Genomic DNA, 21,051 nt, shown 5'->3' with positions numbered 1-21,051 from the left:
AAACAAAATGAGTGAGCTGCTTTTGATTTAATTAATAAAAAAAATGAATGAGAATTCAAACAAATGAGTTCCAAATGATAATCCACTCATTTTTCATTCATTTCTCATCTGTTTCATTTGTTATTGTTGTTGTTGTTGTTGTTGTTGTTGTTTTAATTGGAACCTAGCTTTAATATCATGTACAGGTCACAGAATGGGAGGGAGGGGGAGGGAGGGGGAGAGAGCAGTTAGATTTGTCTATGAAATATTTTAAATTGCCTGTAAAAAGGAGACTTTTTGTCTTTCTGTCTGAAAGGTCTGTCCCTCAGGATGGTAGCAGAATGCTTGAAAAATGCATCTCAGTATAATAGCAAACTAGCTAGGGATGAGGGAGATATTTCACTCAGTTTCCACTTAAAGTTGAACCCACTTCTTCCACATTTTCCTAGAGTATATGCAAACCAAAACACAGCCATCCTGCACTTCTCTGAATTTTACAGTGGAATTCTTCAGCAAAGTAATATATACAAAATGCATATACTAGAATAAAATGTGCATATAAATGCATATGTTAGTGAAAATAACATACAAAAATGCATTATATTAAGCAAGATTGCATACAAAATGCATATATTAGGATAATCTCATACTAAAAGTTTTCATGAATTTTCAGTTCCAATTGATATGGAAATGTGTAGAACTGAATTTACGATTGGAAAAAATGAGAAACAAAGAGAAACCAAAGTTGGAAGATGCAAAACAGGCATCAAAAATCACACAAATAAAAAGGTTGCCCGCCCCACCCCGTTTACCCTTCCACCCACAAGAAAATAGGAATGTCAGAAGAGCCTATTAGATCAGACTAATGACCCACATAGTCCAGCATTCTGTTCTCACAGTGGCTAACCAAATGCATCATGGGGAACCTGGAAGCTTGTCATTATCAGCAAGTGGCATTCAGAGGCTTACCACCTCTAGCAGTCAAGATAGAACACAGTCATCATAGCTCGTAGCTGCCTATAGCCTTATGCTTCATGTCTAATCTTATTTTAAAGGCATCTAAGTTGGTGGCCATTGCTACATCTTCTGGGAGTGAATTCCAGGATTTAACTGTGCGCCGTGTGAAGAAGTACTTTCTCTCTCTCCTCCTCCCCTTCCCGTCTCTGAATCTTCCAGCATTCAGCATCATTGGATGCCCACAAGTTCTAGTTGGAGAATAACAGTTCTTGATCTGCTTTCTTCACACCAGGCATAATTTTATACATCTGTAACATGCCACCTCTTACTCACCTTTTCTTGAAACTGAAAACCACCAACTGTTGTAACCTTTCACTAGAGGGGAGCTGCTTCAGCCCCTTGAACATTTTGCTTGCCCTTTTCTGAACCTATTCTAGCTGTACAATATCCTTCTTTGAAGTGAGGCAACCACTTCTCTCCCCTTCTTCAATTGTTTCCCCTATGTTAAATTTTAGATTATAAGGTCTTTGATGCCAACACCTGTCCGTTTGTACTCTGTAAAGCATCATGGATCTCTGATGATGCTATATGAATCATAATAAATATTAAACAATAGCAGTGGTAAACTGACAGTTATTAGAATGGAACTGAATTATGTTATGCGATAAAGCCTATTTGCAAGGTGGAGGATGAGAAGCAAGATACCAGCTAACTAAGAGGCTTAGGAGAGATTGCTGGCAAGTCCGAGTGGTACTGTTTCAGATTTCTAATTAGCCCTCTGCTTGAAACCAAATGCTCTAAAGCATGAGTAGCCAACATCACACCCTTTATGATGCTGGACTGCAACCCCCATCAGCCTCAATGATCATGGTCAATGGGCAAGAATGATCAAATGTGCAGTCCAGCAACATCTGGAGAATATAATGTTGACTACCATTGCTCTAAAATGTATCATATGGGGGAGAATACCATGGGAGAGATGATCAGGAGGTTTGGGCTGGGTGTTCATCAGTATGCAGATGATACCCAGCTCTACCTCTCTTTTAAATCAGAACCAGTGAAGGTGGTGAAGGTCCTGTGTGAGTGTCTGGAAGCGGTTGGAGGATGGATGGCGGCTAACAGATTGAGGTTGAATCCTGACAAGACAGAAGTACTGTTTTTGGGGGACAGGAGGCGGGCAGGTGTGGAGGATTCCCTGGTCCTGAATGGGGGAACTGTGCCCCTGAAGGACCAGGTGCGCAGCCTGGGAGTCATTTTGGACTCACAGCTGTCCATGGAGGCACAGGTCAAATCTGTATCCAGGGCAGCTGTTTACCAGCTCCATCTGGTATGTAGGCTGAGACCCTATCTGCCTGCAGACTGTCTCGCCAGAGTGGTACATGCTCTGGTTATCTCCTGCTTGGACTACTGCAATGCGCTCTACGTGGGGCTACCTTTGAAGGTGACCCGGAAACTACAACTAATCCAGAATGCGGCAGCTAGACTGGTGACTGGGAGTGGCCGCCGAGACCATATAACACCGGTCTTGAAAGACCTACATTGGCTCCCAGTACGTTTCCGAGCACAATTCAAAGTGTTGGTGTTGACCTTTAAAGCCCTAAATGGCCTCGGTCCAGTATATCTGAAGGAGCGTCTCCTCCCCCATCGTTCTGCCCAGACACTGAGGTCCAGCTCCGAGGGCCTTCTGGCGGTTCCCTCACTGCGAGAGGCCAAGTTACAGAGGGCCTTCTCGGTAGTGGCACCCGCCCTGTGGAACGCCCTCCCATCAGATGTCAAAGCGATAAACATCTACCTGACATTCAGAAGACATCTGAAGGCAGCCCTGTTCAGGGAAGTTTTTAATATGTGACATTTTAGTGTATCTTTCATCTTTGTTGGAAGCCACCCAGAGTGGTTGGGGAAACCCAGCCAGATGGGCGGGGTACAAATAATAAATTATTATTATTATTATTATTATTATTATTATTATTATTATTATTATTATTATTATTGGAGGGGGCAAGTAAATTCAAGGTGTTTGACCCTGAACACCAACAGCTTCAGGAAGAAGCTATCAGAATGATCAGTAGGAACTTGGAATTTCAGCAACAGTACCCTTGAATACCCACAGCTATTTGTAATTGTCCCTGTAAGTGGCTCCTTAAAAAGGAGGTGGGGTAGAATTTGCAAACTACTTATGATATGATTTTTATATTGTGTTATTCATGCTGGAGTTGTTTTCTTCACTTTTTTTGTGACCAGGAGGAAATGACTCATCTGCCTTCTTTGTTTGCTAAATACTACACCCATTCCTGGCACAGACCTTTTCTTTTGCACTAATGTATTCAACACATAGTGATTGCTTTATCACCTTCAACACTCCCCACACACATACAAGGACATACAAAAAGTGTTTCTTTCCCCCCTCTCATTAGCACATCTCAAATATTTGATAGGCAAGCTTATATCTTCCCATAATCACTTCTTACCTAATGTACACAAATTACAGCGGATGCTCAGGTTACAAACATGATCCATGCGGGAGGCACGTTCGCAGCCTGCAGCGTTTGCAACCCGCAGCACCACATCTGCACACGTGTGGGTTGTAATTCGGTGCTTCTGCGCATGTGCAAAGTGCGATTTAGCGCTTCTGTGCATGTGCAACTGCCCAAACCTGGAAGTAATCCGTTCCGGTACTTCCGGTTTCGGTGCATGCATAACCCGAAAAAACACAACCTGAAGCATCTGTAACCCAAGATATGACTGTACATACTTATCTGTCAAACATCTCACATCATTCTCTATCATTTCTCTCACCTTAGTACTGAACATTTTAAAATGAAAAAACCAAACTTGTACATCTTTGCAGTATTCCCACAAAAATCAGTAATACTGCATACTGATAGATGAGAGAGAAAGATTCAAGATTCATAAAGTGAAACATGTTGAAGATGGAGAGAAAGAAAAGTCAGAGAAATTGTGGGTGGCCAATATTTTAAAATTATACAGAGGTAGCTGGATCTAGGAATGGGCAAAACTACAAATTTTAGTTTCTACCAGTTTCTCAGTTTTATAATCTTAAACTCAGTTCCCCCTATTTTCACAAGAGTTTGTTTGCTTGTTTGTTTGTTTTCAAAATAAAAGTCCAGATGAAAATCAATCAGCATTCATTGTGAATTTCTCCTAATATTCATGGTGGGTTTTTTATGCCTCCAATGCGACTTCTGGTCACAACGACATGACATCACGTTACATCGTAGGTGTCTTTGGTTACCCATGATCTGGGGCCCATGTCAGCACCCCTGCTGAGCTGCAATTTTTCAAAGAAGAAAGATGAAACCTGAGAACCTCAGCATTCTTTGTGAGCGATGCAGTCAATAGCAGCAGTAGTAGAAGCTAAGCTTTGTGATGATGGACAAGCAAGCTGCTTAAAGATCTCTCTTTTGGACCAGAGAGAGAAAAGTGTATTGAACTGCAATAAGTTCTAAAAAGAAGGCTGGGCCACATTGCTAACTTGTTTAAGAGCAGTGTGTTATTTTGTATCCTGTAACATTTAATTGTAACTATATTAAGATAGTTTTGCAGTACAGGTTTGAAGCTCATTCTTGTGGCGGAGAAAATTATTTTCTACTCTACACAAAGTGTAACAACTCTAGCACACCTATGTTTAGAAGTTATTTGACAATCCTTTCATATCAGTAAATATTTCATCAACTGGGGCCGCAATGCATGTGCTCAAGTAAAACCCAGTTCATAATCAAATTATATTGCAAGAGAACATTGATGAAACTGGTGCTTAATTGGAAGTAGCCTTTATATATATAAGTCTGTCTTTTTCCCAAAGGGAAAATCCTTTAGGATCCAGATGATGATCCTCAGTAATTATGGAATCTGAAGTTAATTAGAGAAGCTAGTATTACTTTGGCAGTTTAAAAAGAAAAAAGCCCTTATAGTCTCCAGCAAGCCTGAGCCTTACATTTTTAGGGCTTTATAGGTTAAGCCCAGTTCCGCATGGAAACTTTAGCTCCTGCAGATTGGATAGCCCCAATCTAATGTGCTCCATTTAATAAGCAGGCTTCCTCATTATACACTAGTTTCATGTTCAGATTGGTCTCATGGTATACAGTTTCAATTGCACACCTGTGCAACCACACAGCATTTAATGGATTTGCTCAGATGTAACTTAGGGCATTGCTAGAAGTTAATGAGTTTGCAAATATGACCTTGTAAACACCCCTGGGTTAATACAAATAAAGTGGAATCTAGGAGAAAAAAACAGGCCACTCCCTATAGGCAATACTAGTGATACAAAGCTGTTAATATGTTCAGAAAGAAAGTAATGTTTGCAAGAATATATTTATCTAGCAGCAAGTCCAGCTAATATCCATAAACGATATTTCCAATTAAGGATCAGCTCCCATAATGTCCTTGGAGATGTGGGTTCATTTATGTGCAATGCACCCATCCACTCCTAATGAGCTGGGTTTTACCTGAGGACAGGTCTCTCAGTTACAAGTCCACTAAAAAACACATGAATATCTGGACCACATGAATATTCAAGGGCAATTTGGATGTAGCTTACAGAAGACCAAATAACTCATGATTCTGTTTTTGTTGGTACAATTTCAAAAAAGGGACTCACATCACATCTACAATTCTATGATCTCATCACAGGAGAGCAAGCATCTACTGTGGACATAAGATCATGATCAGAATCTAACAAATAGGCTAATGTCTACCTACCTAGGTTTTCTCTAGCAGTGGTTAACCACAGCAAACAAACTCTTATTTAACCTTTCTTTGTTGAGTAGATATTTCTGGTATTTGATCTCTTTCACCCCCAATAATTATTCATTCTCTCTCTCTCTCTTTCCTATCAGTACAATAGTTTTGAACCCAATATGGTTGGCTAATGGTAGTCATTTCAACAGCATAGAGAGCAAAATCAGAATGAGCAAATGTTCTTAAGGTAGAAATCCATTTCTTAAGGGATTGTAAAATGACTGAGGAAGGGTGAAACTCATTCATTCCATTCCTGTGGTTAATGGAGAATCATTCCCATCTTCTTTCATACTTAGTTACTAATTGTATTTCTACCATCATGAACAAAACTTGCAAGCCTACACATACTTACTAGGGAATAAGCCTTGTTAAAATTAGTAGGACTTACCGGTACTTGCAAGCAAATGGTCATGCTGCAAATTTGTCATTTTACTGCCTTGTGTATATTTCTTCCCCACCCCAAATTTCAATTTCCCCTGGGACATTTCTATTTCTAGCCCTGATCATTTGAACTGTCCTACTCTGCAGATTCTACAGTTCTATCATATTCTGTTCAAGATGCAGTTGTCAAACCTCCATAGAATTTTCTAAATAGAGGCACATGGGAGATGAACTGGAAGCATTACATTAGAAATATAGGAATTAAATATATGAAGCAATCACTTTTCTCAATGCTCACATTTATTTTCATATTTTATTCTTAAAATACACATTTTAAACACATTTGATTTTTTTGAGCTAAGAATCATGTAAAAAAATGGAAATGTATGAAATTTGGAAAAAAGTATGAAAAGTTTCTGCATTGGTTGAGCTAGATGACCCTTGAAGTACCTTCCAAATCTACAATTCTATGAAATCTGAAGGATAATTGCATCCTGATCCACACATTAATCTGGAATTAGTTCAGATCTGTTCCCTTTACTTAGAATGGCAGAACTCTTGCTTTCTTCTGTGTCTGATTTTGCATATTAGTCTCAGCTTACTACAATCCCAAAACTCAAAAGAAAAGCAATAGCACAGGGGTTCAATTACTTTAGCAAACTCCTATGAAATGCAAATTAGTTAAATACAATTGGATGTTGTTGTTGTTCCTGTTGCTGTTCTACCATGCCTCTATTATAGAACAAGGTGCCACTTTAGATTATGTGCCATTACAGTAATTGCAATTGTAATAATGACTGTTTTGATTTAGACCATCTCCACCTCACATTAGGTGAAAAATAAATATTCCTGCTGAACTTCTAGAAAACAACTATGGGTAGGGGGCTGCAGTGGGGACCAGAAGTCAGTGAGTTATTAGAGAATAAACAAAACTTGCATGCTTTTATAAATAATATTAGAAAGACAACTTCTCAACAGAGGGGAAAAAATAAGTTAGAGCTTCATAAGAAACTGGCAGATGATGGTAGCGATTTATAGAGGTTGTAATGATGTGAGCCACTGTAAGATACATCACTAATTTGGTGTCACTGCAGAGTGTGTTTATCCTGCCTGATAAGCTGTTGATCTTTTTTTAAAGTATTGTTTGTTTTTGCCTTCTCATTAATGAAACAACAGCAGGGCAACAAACCTATTGTGTTTGCAACCACACAGAGTGGGGCGGAGGAGGATGTTATACTGTGGTGGTGGGATAATAATAATAATAATAATAATAATAATAATAATAATAATAATAGAACAACAACATTACTTACAATCATAGATTTGTAGAGTTGGAAGGGACACTGAGGGTTATCTAGTCCAACCTCCTGCAATGCAGGAATCCAAAAGGAGCAATGACAGATCTGCTTAAAAACTTCCAAGCAAGGAGAGAACACCACTTTCCAAGGGAGTCTACTCCACTGTCAAACAGCTCTCGCTGAATGACATACTCTTCACTGACAGAAATCAGTGTGCCGAATTGAGTTCATTTATTTTATTTTTATTTAACAAATTTATATACTGCTTGACTGTATATAAAGAGTTTCTAAGTGTTAGCACATTCACTGTTTCTAAGAGTTACCACATGCACAGCACATAAATATACATATTACACCCCTCAAGGGATTCTGAAGATATCTAAGCCCACCACCTATCATAACAATGCTGAACAATTTCCTAAATTTGTACATTTGTATGTTGACAGTTACTTTCAGCATTGTGCTCCATTGTTCCAACACTCTTTCACATTCTAGACCGATCAAAAAAGCAAGATTGCTATGTTCCTATAGGCACCCATTCGAAATTTTGTAAGACAAAGTAAATGGCCTGCAATCTGAGCCACAATTATGTGCAGGGGCACCATCTCCTAGGGGTCAGCCTCCCCCATCAGCAATTTCCAGTTATGCCAATCCTTGATACTTGCTCTGGTCAGGATGATTGATGGATAGATAGAAGTATAGGGAGGGGCCATAGAGTAGCAGGACTGTGAGTTTGTAGGAAGGAATGGGATCTTATCTCCACCAATGCACATCAAATGTGGCAAGTCTTCAGCTAGCACTCTTTACTTATGATAGAGCTATCAATTAGGCTACATAAAAGGATGTTTAATACAATCAGGGCCTGTGGAGATTCACAGAGATTTCTGAAGTTCAAGCAAGGCAAGGTCTGAAATAGAGAGAAACAGCGCGCGCAGATACATACATCCCCTCTGTGATGCATATGATGTTCCCTTCATGGATGCATGCGGTAGACATATTCAAGAGCCCATTGGGGTGCTTCAGAAGTTGTGTGAAGCCAGGATGTGTGATGTGAAATCAATTATGTGCCAGAAGAGTTTTTTTCACGCATCCATTCCCCTGCTTCCCAGGGGACTAAAGACCAAATCAGTTGGAGCTAGATTGCTAAGGCGTTGTCTTCACACATGTGTTTACTTTGTTTCACTTTCCCTATTTCCATGAGCAGCAGGAAGTTCTAGAGACAGCTTTCAATAAGGTCAGCTTCCTGCTGCAGGCACAGTACATTTGGCCATTACCTGCAATGAAATGTTGCAGTGTAGAGTGCTCCTACTCATGATTCTGGCAAGCTAGACAGACAGCCATTCCCTTTTTGATGATACTTCATTCCATTCATCGTTTCTTTGCTGCCCCAACTCCCCCCCCCCAATTCACTCCAATTATTATTCCATCTTTTGTGGGCATTAAGCTTGTTTAGTCCTCACTGGGCTATTTTTGGCCCAGTCTAGTTTGCTTGAATTATTGAAGTATATTTTACTGCAAATAGCCAAAGGCCTTTTCATTCGTGCTAAGAATCCCTATCTTCTATGAAAACAATAAGTCCATCTAGTTCAGTGTGGTCCATCTACTCTCCAAGATTTAAGACACGGAGTCTTTCTCAGTCTGACCTGGAAATGCTAGGGATTAAACAAGGTATCATCTACACATAAATCAGATACTCCTTCGGTGAGCTATGGTCCTACCCTGCAACCAGTACAGTCCTCCCTCTTTTGCCTATTGTCACTTTACCCAGAGTATTTGTGTTGACATTCCTGTGGTGCAAAGATCCACAGCTCTAAAAAGCACACATCTGATTATATGCAAGATACAGTCTCAAACACAGCTATCTTAGGGAGCTGCATTATTCCACTTCAGACCATTGGCCCAACAAGCTCATCGTTGTACACAGTGACTTACAGTAATATTACAGGACTTTAGGCAGTGAATTTTCCCCAGTCCTATTTGGATATGCCAACACCTGGGACCTCCAGCACACAAAGCATGTGCACTGAGCTATGGCTCCTCTTCAATGCCAGACATGTTTTGCACCTATTCCACCTGCTCTTGTAAACAACAATACTGTTTTAACTGCAAACTGCTAAACTCCAAGAGATGCACGTAGAATCCTACATCATTTACATGTTTTATGCATGCCAGCCCCGGGACGGTTTAATTTACAATGGCACAAACTGCTGGAAACTGTAGCTACATTTGATCTATTAGTCCTGGCTTTCCAACAACTGCACCATAAAACCCGTAAAAGTGTCCACGGTGCATACAAGATATTATCATACACTTCTTGCAAATGTTCAGATTATCAAGAAATCTGGAGGCATGTTTCTTTCATCAAGCTGGGTTTTTTTAAAGTGCTTGTGCTCTAAAACAGGTGGCTCCTTGAGTAACGAATTGCACACTGCTTGAATCTAAGGGCTTTATATTCCTAGTTCGAAATAGCTCCAGGCAGATTGAATTCTACATCACAAAATTGTCTTCTGAAGATTTATTTACATCCTTTATGCTTTGGGCTTTCTAGATAGAGTTCCCGAGTAAACACAAATGTGATCCTGATTTGGAAATAGTTATATGCAACTTCACAGGTGCAAGAAAATAATTTTCTGACACATTTTTATCCCCCCCCCCCCCCCCCGCTTTCCCACTCCCTCTGAACTCGTTGGATAATTTTAGGGAAGTGGTATACCACTGTAGCAGAGCATCTGCCTTGCATGCACAAAGTTTTTAAGGACTCATGTTTTAGTGTATTTTTCATCTCTGTTGGAAGCCACCCAGAGTGGCTGGGGAAACCCAGCCAGATGGTCAAGGTACTAATTATAATATAATAATATAATATAATATAATATAATATAATATAATATAATATAATATAATATAATATAATAATATAATATAATATATACCAGTTTCAATATTCAAGAAGGACTGGGAGAGATTCCTGTCTGAAACCTCAGAGGGCCACAAATCTTAGGGAGATGGACAAGTGGTCTCACTATAAAGCACTTTCTTATATTCCTGTGTTCAGCTCTCATGGAAAATACAGTGGTTACAGATGCTTCAGGTTACAGATGCTTCAGGTTACAGACTCTGCTAACCCAGAAAGAGTACCTCAGGTTAAGAACTTTGCTTCAGGATGAGAACAGAAATCGTGCTCTGGCAGTGTGTCGGCAGCTGGAGGCCCCATTAGCTGAAGTGGTACTTCAGGTTAAGAACAGTTTCAGATTAAGAACAGACCTCCAGAACGAATTAAGTTCTTAAACCGAGGTACCACTGTATTTGACAAAATGACCAACAGTGTCTCCGCTTCTGAATAAATTGTGTAAGCTATGGATCTAGTTTAAATTGTTGCTTATAATTATTTTAATAGTGTTGAAGGAACCAATGGGCTTGGTCCCTTCTCCCTCCAGACCTACTCTCCAGTAAAGGCTAGAGAGGCCTACTCTCCATTAGGGCAAACAGGATACTTACACACAACCAGGCCAGAGGGGTGGCTCTGGCTATTCACTTCTTCCTTCTTAGTCTCAGTGTTGTGGTACTCATATGAGAGAGGGATGAGGATTAAACTAGAGGAAGTCTGGCTCCACCTTCTGATTAGTTGTCTGCCTTCCACCCTACCAGTCTCAATGGGCATCAGCCATCACTGCTTCTCTCCTAACTCATTTCCTTGCTTTTCAGAATGAGAAGTGAAGCGTTGGCAAGTGGTGTTTGGATGTATTCTCTGGGGCAGAGACTCAGGGCAGATGATTTCAGAGACTCAAGGAGAAAACTCATAGGCTCAGAAAGGTGGAGGGAAGAGGATCTCTTCTAGGCTGAATCATAACACCTGTCCTATAAAGATGGAGGAAGCTGTTCTCTTGGTTTCTCAATTTCCCCGTTTTTAAATTCACCTCTCCACATTCTGCAGCTGTTTGGAATTTTTTTTAAAATCCTCATGAAAATGTATCAGCATTTTACTGTGATGTTCTCATAAACCAATATTTGTATGCAGTTTTGACTAATATACAAGCAAATTCCCCTGATAACATGCAATTTTGTATGTTATTTTCGCTCATGTGCACATTTTTATTAACACATTCCCCTAATATATGGATTTTTGTGCATATTATTTGGTTGGATATATTTGGTTGGAAATTTGCAGAATTCTGAGTACAAATTTCAAAGGATGACTGAGTTTCAGTTCATATATTGTTTTGGATGTATTAATGAAATAAATACATTCAAATATTAGTGAAACAAAATGTTTTTGCAAAAATGTGTATGCAGGGAAAATTGCATACAAACACACATATATATTAGAGAAAAATAATATATATTTTCAGGAAAACATTTTTTTAAGTCAGCTGATATGAAAATGTAGAGAACAGAATTTAAGACTGGAAAAATGAGAAACTGAGAGAAACCAACGTTGACAGATTCACCCATCCCTAGATGTAATATAGGTGAAATGAAATGAAACACATCATAATGACAGCATAATGAGAGAGAAAGACACAGAGAGCGAACAGTACCAACACAAAAGAAGCACCCATACATATCCACTACTGAGAGCTTAAACAGACAAATTTTAACTGAGCTGAAGGTCATATAATTTATAGGGCCCAACCATAATGCTTCCTAAAATACAAGTCACAATAGGTAAATAGCTTCCATTCTAAGGTTACTCAATATTTCAGCAGTCACCAAAATATAAAGCCTTGGAACTATTGTGCACTGCATTCATAATTCAACAATCCTCCTTTTTGTTGCCTACTTGGGACTGAAAATGCAAAGGGTTGTCAAGCATCTGGCAGTTTTTACTTAATGGCTGAGGAACCAGGGTGGTATTGGCCATGCCTGAGTCTGAATTCAGTGCAATGTTTCAGTAACTCTTGGATTTAAATTATGTACCTGAAGAATACAGATGATGCTGGGACAAGTGGTCAGTCATTATGACTTCTGGTACAAACTGGTGTTAAAGCCACTGAGCTACTGTGGAAAGTTAGGCTGGGAGAGTGGGACGTGTGACCCTCCTGATGTTGATGGACTACAATTCCCATTATCCTTTTCCACTTAGGTGAAAGAGCCATCTTCAGTACAGAAAAGAATAGGTGAGGTAATCATGAAGCTAACCTACCTCAGAGGGTTGTTGTGAGGGTAAGATGTGGCATCTTGAGCTCCTTGGGCAAAACATAGGATATTTATCCCATGTTTTGCCCAAGGAGCCTGATACCAGAGCCTGCAATAAACCCAGATGCCAACTTTGCCGCCACATAGACCCAGACAACACCATCACTGGACCCACCAACATGAAACATACCATCTCAGGCCTATTTAATTGCTTATCTTCTAACATTGTGTATGCCATCAAATGCCAGCAGTGCCCTTCAGCTCTCTATATTGGACAAATAGGCCAAACCCTACACCAAAGGATAAATGGACATAAATCTGACATCAGAAATCCCAAGACAGAGAAGCCAGTAGGAGAACACTTCAATCTCCTAGGACATTCAATACAGGATCTCAAAGCAGCTGTCTTATTACAAAAGAATTTCAGAAACGGACTTGAAAGAGAAGTTGCTGAATTATGACTTATCACTAAACTGAAAACCATGGAGAGACCTGGAGAGATATTGGATTCCTGTCTCATTACATATGCTAATCATCTGCATTCTATCCCTTGCTTTTTCCTCTAGGACTAATTGCAGTCGTTAACAGCCGCCAACAGGTTTACCATACCCATTGAGTCAATCGCCCATTTCCCACTAACCTTCTGAGAAAAACCCCACCCCACCCTCCCACTATATATAAGGGTCTGGTGACTTCTGTTTCAATGTATCTGAAGAAGTGTGCATGCACACAAAAGCTTATACCAAGAACAAACTTAGTTGGTCTCTAAGGTGCTACTGGACAAGTGTGTGTGTGTGTGTGTGTGTGTGTGTGTGTGTCAATGGGATATTTATGTAACACAAGAAAGAAAAAAGACTTTAACTGAAGATGCCAGAGATTGAACCAGAGCTTTTCTGTCCAAGGGCCACAATTCCCTCTTAGCAACCATCTAGCAATCAAATGGGCAGAGTCAGAGCCAAAGCTGGGCATAATGTAATTTTTACCATTATGCAGTAGGCTAGTTTCTACACCCTACACATTATCCATCTAGGCAAGCTGGGGGGAAACCAACAAACCACCCAAGAAAAATGCAAAGCCGGGAACAATGATGGCGAATGTGGTTGAGGAGATGATGTGTAGGTGGGGCATTGTGGGAAGATACCAGACAGTGGCAGAGCATGGTGGTCATCATGTTGCCCCAGGTGCAAAATTACAACACCCACAGCTATGTGCTTTTGATGCTGGGCTCTGTTGATAATGGCTTCTCCATGCAAACTAGGAAGTAACCTTTCTTGGGGCAATTCTTTACTTATCTCTGTGGCTGCAATCTCCTGGGCAATGCAGATGCTATTAGGCAGTTGAATGTACATGCATACTCTATCCAGTTCCCTCCACCACCACACCTCCACATGGCTCCTGCCACTGGAAGCCATGTTACGCCAATGTGACCAGAGGGTCTAACAGAGAGGCTTAGGGGGCCATTTTTAGTCCCTGGTCTGAGATTTCCCACCCTGGTTGAAATATAAAATGTAGCACCTAGTGCATAAATTGTGTATATACATACTCTATGGCACTATTAAAAGAAAGGTTTAACAACCTATAATAAATTTTGCACACCCATACCCCCCCCCCCAAATAGGTTTTGCTTCTGTTTGGAGGACTTGAACAACATCTTATTAAAATATGTTGCAATATTTCCACTAACAGTGGGCTTTTCACTTGACCTTTTTTGGTATCTCAGTCTCAGTTACTGCAACAACATTTGTAAGCAGTCTTCTTCCTTTTTTATCTTTGTACTTTGTCAGGTCTTTCTGTGCAGCCATGGGAAATGAGTCAGATACTTACGCTCTGCAGATTGACTAATGTTGACAGCCACCTACCTACACATTATGTTGAAATGCAGGAAGCAAAGCAGCATTCAGGAAGCCGCGCTCCTCACATATCATATAACTCAGGGGAAGTTAGCATTCAGAAGCACCCACCTGTATGTGGTTCAACTGAGAAGTAAGGCTGTCCCTCCAAGATGCTGTAGACGAGCTTGGCACTGTTTCCGTAAACAGGGTCATCCGCATCGGTGGCTGTCACTTTGGTAACGTACGTACCTAGTGAAAAAGAAAAGTATGGTTGATGAAGGATGCCAGTTGGCAATATGTTAGGAAAGAACCTGGACAGAGGACTCGCTCCATACTCTCTTCCATTGATAGCTTAATAAACTACCCATACAGAAAACAAAACATGGTATCAGCTGAGCAGTAAAGAAATAGCTGAAACCAGAACAAGCCATTCCTCAAACGATCAGAAGACTAACAGTTGTTTGAATAAGGGTCAGCAAATTTTATCTCAAGATCAGAAACAAGGCAGAAGGATGAACCTTCTCCTGGTAGTGAGCTCCAGATCCTCAGTGTCACCATGCAGAAGAACTTCAGATGACAGAGTTAAACTCATTCTTAAACATACATTGATGTGCAAAGCACTGCAATCCTAACATCCCTGCAGTTTATGAGCCCTCCTCTCCACCGATCCACAGACATGCACTCAGCAAGGCAATGAGCATAGCATCATTACAAATAACAATGCTCTCTAAATATTGATGTTTTATTTAAGACATCTGCACTGTGCCTTTCTGCGTAAGCCACCCAAGACAGCTTGGCAGTAAACAAGCAAACAAGCCAAGGCCACAGAAACAATTAAACAATAAGGTATCAGCAGCCTAACAATAAAAACACAATCAGACCTAAACATTAGGATTGAATGAATGAATGAATGAATGAATTAATTTATTACGGTCATAGACCAGAAAAAACAACAACGATAATTTACAAGGGGAGTAATGGTGTCAATTAAAAATTGTAAAATTATACATAAAAGCAATACACATATGCACACACACACACACACACATACACGCACACACGCACTACAATGTATGTATAGACTTAAAAAATGAAGGGGCTTGTCCAGGGGTCAAGTCTTTTACTTTTTTACAGCTGCTTTACAGCTGAAACATTAGGATTTGTTACAAACAGAAGAAAATAAAGCTGCTTTCAACTGGTACTTAGAAGAGATAGCAATGTGCTATGTGTGCAGTGTGCAGTGCTGGAGCCAAATTGACACTCCTACTGCTGTGCCCACACTGCACTGACATTTCCACTGAATGGTCTCCCCCCTTTGGTTACTGGCAGTGACTTCTGCATTGGGAAGCTAGGTAAGCAACAACACCACACCACCCCTTTCTGGCCCACCAGCCACTATGGGATCCAAGCTATAAACACAATATAAAATGTATGTTGTTCCTGTTTTAAATATAATACTAATTAGTAGCACAACATCAATCAGCAATATTTATCAGGGCAGCACAAATTGTGTAGGGGGGGCATTATCAGAGCAACCCCAAAACCCATCTGAAAGATGTTCATTTTGGTCTGGAACCGAAAAAGAGCTTAGGAACAAGCAAAGTTCCCAAAGGGAAAGAGTTCTCCAGGAAGGAAGGAACTCCAGAGAAGGCTCTATGCTGTATTGCCACTCATCATACTTTAAGTACTGAGGGTGGTGGGAGGCACACAGAGCCCAGCCTGCAAAGGAGATCTGCAAGATGTATTTTAAAAAATAAAATACATTTATAAAAACTTATTTAAAGTGAAATATTATGACAACAGCAGGCAAGGGGAGGGGGGAGAACCAAAGATGGATAATCCTTGTGTTGGATTATCCTTGGCAGTTTCTCACCAACAGGGTGGAAGTAAAAATGTTAGAGTGCTCTTGGGTTCTGTCTTTTTACAGATTTCTTATTAAGTATATTTTTTTATGGCAAGGCTTGTGAATGTTTCCATGGTTGCAAGCAAGGGGCATTCAACAATGGATCTTCCTCTTTGCCCTTGTCCTCCTGGACATTAGCAAAGGCACTTAAATAACGCAGAGTCCAGAGAGAAAAGTCTTGTTAAAACTTTACTGAGGAAACTCAGCAAAGCACCCTGTATAGTTTGAGGAGAAAGGAACAGAAAGGTTTTGTTTTGTTTACTTCAGGCCTTGTTCGTAGCAGGGAGACTTTCAACTAAACACCAAGAGAGGAGAACATCTCTCAGGATGATTCAGCCAATCAAAGAACACACTACCTCAACAATCATTGTGTCAATATGCCTGGTTGCTAAGCAACATCTGCACCTGTCCCACTTTTGGTGAGTTGATTTTAAGATTAAGAGAATTAACCCTTACGTTGCATACTGAACGATCCCTGCAGTTGCACTTCTAACACCAAGAATATACAATTTCAGGTTATGGATTTGAAATTGACTTTTCAATAAATAACTTTAAAATGGCTTTGAAGTAAATTAAATTACATATTAATGTTGCAACAGGTTGGAATGGATTTATGAATAAACCTAAGACTGGAAATTGACTGATTTATCAATCTCTAGACTTAAAAACCTGATTTCCATGTGTGCCATTCAGCAGTAATACACCAACAGGGTGAAACTTCTTGAAGTACTTTTATTTTAGAATAGTCATATTATTTGAAGTACCTTTGTAAAATGTAAAATAAAACTACCTATTTAAATTATGTGGATTTCCAAGCATTTGCAAAGGAAGCATATCAAAGAGGTACAAAATTCCAGATGAATAATACAATATAATATATTGTATTTAAGGTTTTGCAATAGCATATTTCAAAGAAACTGGCAGCGTTACAGCTGCAGCATAGAAAATCAATGGTTTGAAAATGATATATTTTCCTTCTTTGATTTCCACCTATAATAGTTAGAGGAAGCCATTGGCAGAAACTGAATATCCTCTGTTGTCTCAGAAATAGCTTTGTCTCCTCCAGTTTCTTTTACTTTGCATTAGCCAGAGTTTTTTTTTTTTTAAAAAAAAAGTCAAATAATTGCTTAACCTTTTCAGATCATTCTTTGTATTTTGGTTGTGGAGAATGTTAACCAAATCATATATAAGTCATTTCTCCTTGATTTGTTGCTGGTATGTCTTTTAGAAAACAAATGAAAGCATTAATTAATAGGATTGGCAATATTGAGTCAGTGGCCCAAGAAAAGGTTGTAGTGAATGGTTTGGTGTAACTTTGTGAGTGAGGAAACATACTTCAGGAGGGGGAGCAACTGGGGTGTCGGCCTAATAGCTGAACTCGAACAGAATACTGTGATCCTGGGCAGGTCTGATTTCATGCTGATATCCCAATCATAAATGGACATCACTGGGTTCCAAAAGTACAAACAAGCATATAACCAAACAGTATGCCAAACACAATTGCACCTTGACTGTTCCTAAAGACCATACGCAAAAGCTGAAATCAACCATTACTGAGAAGTGATTAAGGAGTGTGTGGTATGAGGCATTCCTTGATGCCATTCATGCTTTAATTAAACTCTCATCAGAGAGTACTTGCTCCAAACTTGAATCTTGGCATCAAGAAATTCTTTTTTTATATATGCATGCATCTGTGTTGCAAGTCAAACAACTCCAAGTTAATATTATATGGTATGCTATACTAAGCATTTTTCTTTACATCTTAGCCAAGAATGGTAACAGATGAGCCTAATTTCAGAGTTCTAGTTGACAACTCCACACAAGATCCAACACCTTCACTGACCAGTCATCCAGTCATTATCTCCAAATAATTTGATGCCACTATGTGTTCCTATGCTATTCAATTCTGCTGCCAGGCTGTAATCACTAATACAAGTTTTGTTAATGGTTGGGTTAGAGACCAGATACCCAGCAGTGGAAGTTAAATTATAAGTAGAGGGTTAAAGTTATTCTCCCTTGGCCAAGCTTTGTTAACACATCATACACAATAATAGTGTTCACATATTGCATTCAATGAGTGTACCATCTGTGCACAAAATAGCAAAGTTATTCACATCTAACATTCAATGAGCGCAAAGTCTCTGTACTTAGGCACACAGTAGTCGAGTTGTACAAATATTTCACACAAACACTTGCACATTTGTAGAGACAGCTTGTACCTCTGTTCAGTGTAACATGTGAAGAAGCCTTGAGGTAAGACAAGCCCAGCCCATCTCAATGTGTGTGTTTTTTTAAAAATCCTCTGAACCAGAATGATTTGAAGTCTGTAAATCTAGCTAGAGCTGAGATTAATTTGATCTCTTCCCCACAAATGTGCTCCTCTAGCTTTTCTCTGGGCAACCTCTCTCTTTGTGTGTGCAAGTATTCCAATAATATTTAAGGTTCAGCATCAGCATTTCATATTCATGGATTCTGCAGTGGCAGCTGTCAACATTTGGCAGAATCTTGAAGCTGGCATGCAGTAGCCATCAGCATTTGACATGATCTGACAGTGCCTGATAATGAAATTTAGCAAAATATATATTAATTTCATTTAGCCAGTCAAAACAGGTGAAATAATTTCCCTTGTGGATGTCAAATTCTGAACTCAGAATTCAAATGTTTATATACATTCAAACTATGGTTGAAGTCCAACCTTCATTATTGTGAAATGCAAGAGATTTTGAAAGTTTGCAAATAAATAAATAAATAAATAAATAAAAGACAATCACTTCAGCTTTCTTGCCAAGCCAGTTCTCCACTTTAGTTCTCCCAGCTATTTTCTGTTAAAGATGAGTCTTAACAAAACTGCCACACAGCCAAACATCAGTGTATTTCCTCCAAGCACCATTTCACTGCTGGTGAATCTTATTTATATTTTACTGATGGGAGACCAAGGCAGATAGAGGGGTGGGGAGGGAGAGTGGGGAATGCCCCACATGCACATGTGCACTTATGTTCCCCCATGATTCCCCCCATGAAAACACAAAGGTTTATAAAAGCAGAGGTTGGATAGCCATCTGTCATGCATGATCTAGCTGAGAGTCCTGCATTGCAAGGGGTTGGACTAGATCAGTGTTTCCCAACCTTGGGCCTCCAGCTGTTTTTGAACTACAATTCCCATCATCCCTGACCACTGGTCTTGCTAGCTAGGGATGATGGGAGTTGTAGGCCAAAAACAGCTGGAGGCCCAAGGTTGGGAAACACTGGACTAGATGATCCTTAGGGTCCCTTCCAAATCAGCAATTCTATGATTCTTTGAGAATACCAACCCAAATTTCACCCTGCCATTTTCTGGGTCAAAGGGGCTACGAACATATTTGTTCTGGAAGGAATTTTCACAGGAATGAGATTCTCAGAAGTGGCTTTTATGTCATGTGAAAGGTTGCATAAATCATCAGGTAAGGCAGTGTCAGGAAAACTGTCAGAATGCAGCCAGTGAGAGTGCCCAACATCTCACAATGAATCATGTTAAAATAAAATTTCCTGATCAAAATAAAACATAATGTGATTATTATGTAACTGCAACCTTCCCCTGCACAACTCCATTATTTTCTTTTCACTACTTAAAATGAAGAGAAGGGGAGGAGGCAGCAAAAGGAAACTTAAAAACACTTATTTGTTCCCTCTCCACTACCACTATGCAAGGATTCTTTGCAATAGAACCAAGTTTCTCCAAAGCCTTTCTTAAAGGGGCAGCAGTTCTCTTGCAGGGAACACAGAAGCATAGAACACGTTCTATCAGTTATGAAGATCCAGATAGCATCATCTTTTGCTGTGCTGAGTGATGCAAGTTATGGAAATAAATCCCTAGGATGAGCATCATCATGGAAAATGAAGATGAAACTCTGACTCCTGTGAGTTCTGCTTCAAATTAAGCCCTGTCATTGTCCAACTGCAACCTGTAAGTTCTGGGCTTATTATTCCCACATCTGTCTTGCTGTGCAGAGGGCAGCCCTCCATATGAAGGCATTCTCTGTCTGAAGGGCTATCCAGCCCAAGAGCTTTTCTTTAAAAAGAAAAGGCTCCTACGAATGGAGAGCAGGAACCTAGAAGATGCCAGTGACACATAGCTCTTGTAGAGCAGGCAGAGCAGGTACAGAGGTGGCCTGGCCATGTCTTCTCCACTATGGTGGAATGCATTATATTTCTACCTGGCCAGAAAATGTTAAAAGCTTAGACCATATTCACAAGCAATAAGGCCACTTTAGCAGTAATAACTTCCCCCAAAGAATCCTGGGAAATATAATCTGTTAAGGGTGCTGCATACCCCTTCATGCAAAAGGCACGAAGGGGCAACTTAGTGCTGACTGGTTTTACAGGAACCAGGAATTACTCACTGGACTGCAAAAAGAAAAGTGATAATTCTTCACCTATTTGACCTTCTCAATTTAGACCAGTTATAATTCCCCCAGGGCTTAAAAGTGGGCTTCTCAAAATCACTGTCATGGCTGGGTAGACCCATCCATTCAAATAAATTCCCCAGAACCAAGTGATCCTGAATTAATTCCCCCTTTATTTTTTTATCCCCTTTTTATCTTCAGCCTAAAATGCTGTCTCAGCAGCTTACTTTCAGTCAACTGAAACAAGATATGAGCTTACAATCTGAAAGACATGTCACACAAGGAAAAATGGAGAGGAAGGGAAGAGGAGAAATAGCAAACTCAGGCACCAATTCCTAAATAGAATGAAATAGTAGTTATTATAATGACCAGCTAGAAACATTACCAAGGTGGTAATGGTGGGAAGAGATAAGATTATCAATGGC

The 21,051-nt window shown here is 39.9% G+C and overlaps 1 protein-coding gene across 5 annotated transcripts in view; it reads right to left on the bottom strand.

Annotated features, from left to right (window-relative positions):
• Nucleotides 1–21,051, bottom strand: part of CDH8 (cadherin 8) — a 228,030-nt gene that overhangs the window by 96,028 nt on the left and 110,951 nt on the right. For all 5 annotated transcript variants that reach the window (XM_083752335.1, XM_083752336.1, XM_083752334.1 and 2 more), the window contains one exon: nucleotides 14,471–14,590. In XM_083752335.1, coding sequence (XP_083608461.1) covers nucleotides 14,471–14,590 — 120 coding nt within the window. The remainder of the gene's footprint in view (nucleotides 1–14,470; nucleotides 14,591–21,051) is intronic.

Source organism: Podarcis gaigeae (genome assembly GCF_964106915.1).
Source record: "Podarcis gaigeae genome assembly, chromosome: 8".
Lineage (NCBI taxonomy): Eukaryota > Metazoa > Chordata > Lepidosauria > Squamata > Lacertidae > Podarcis > Podarcis gaigeae.
The sequence above is the reverse complement of the archived record's forward strand: the minus strand, read 5'-3'. Positions and strand labels throughout refer to the sequence as shown.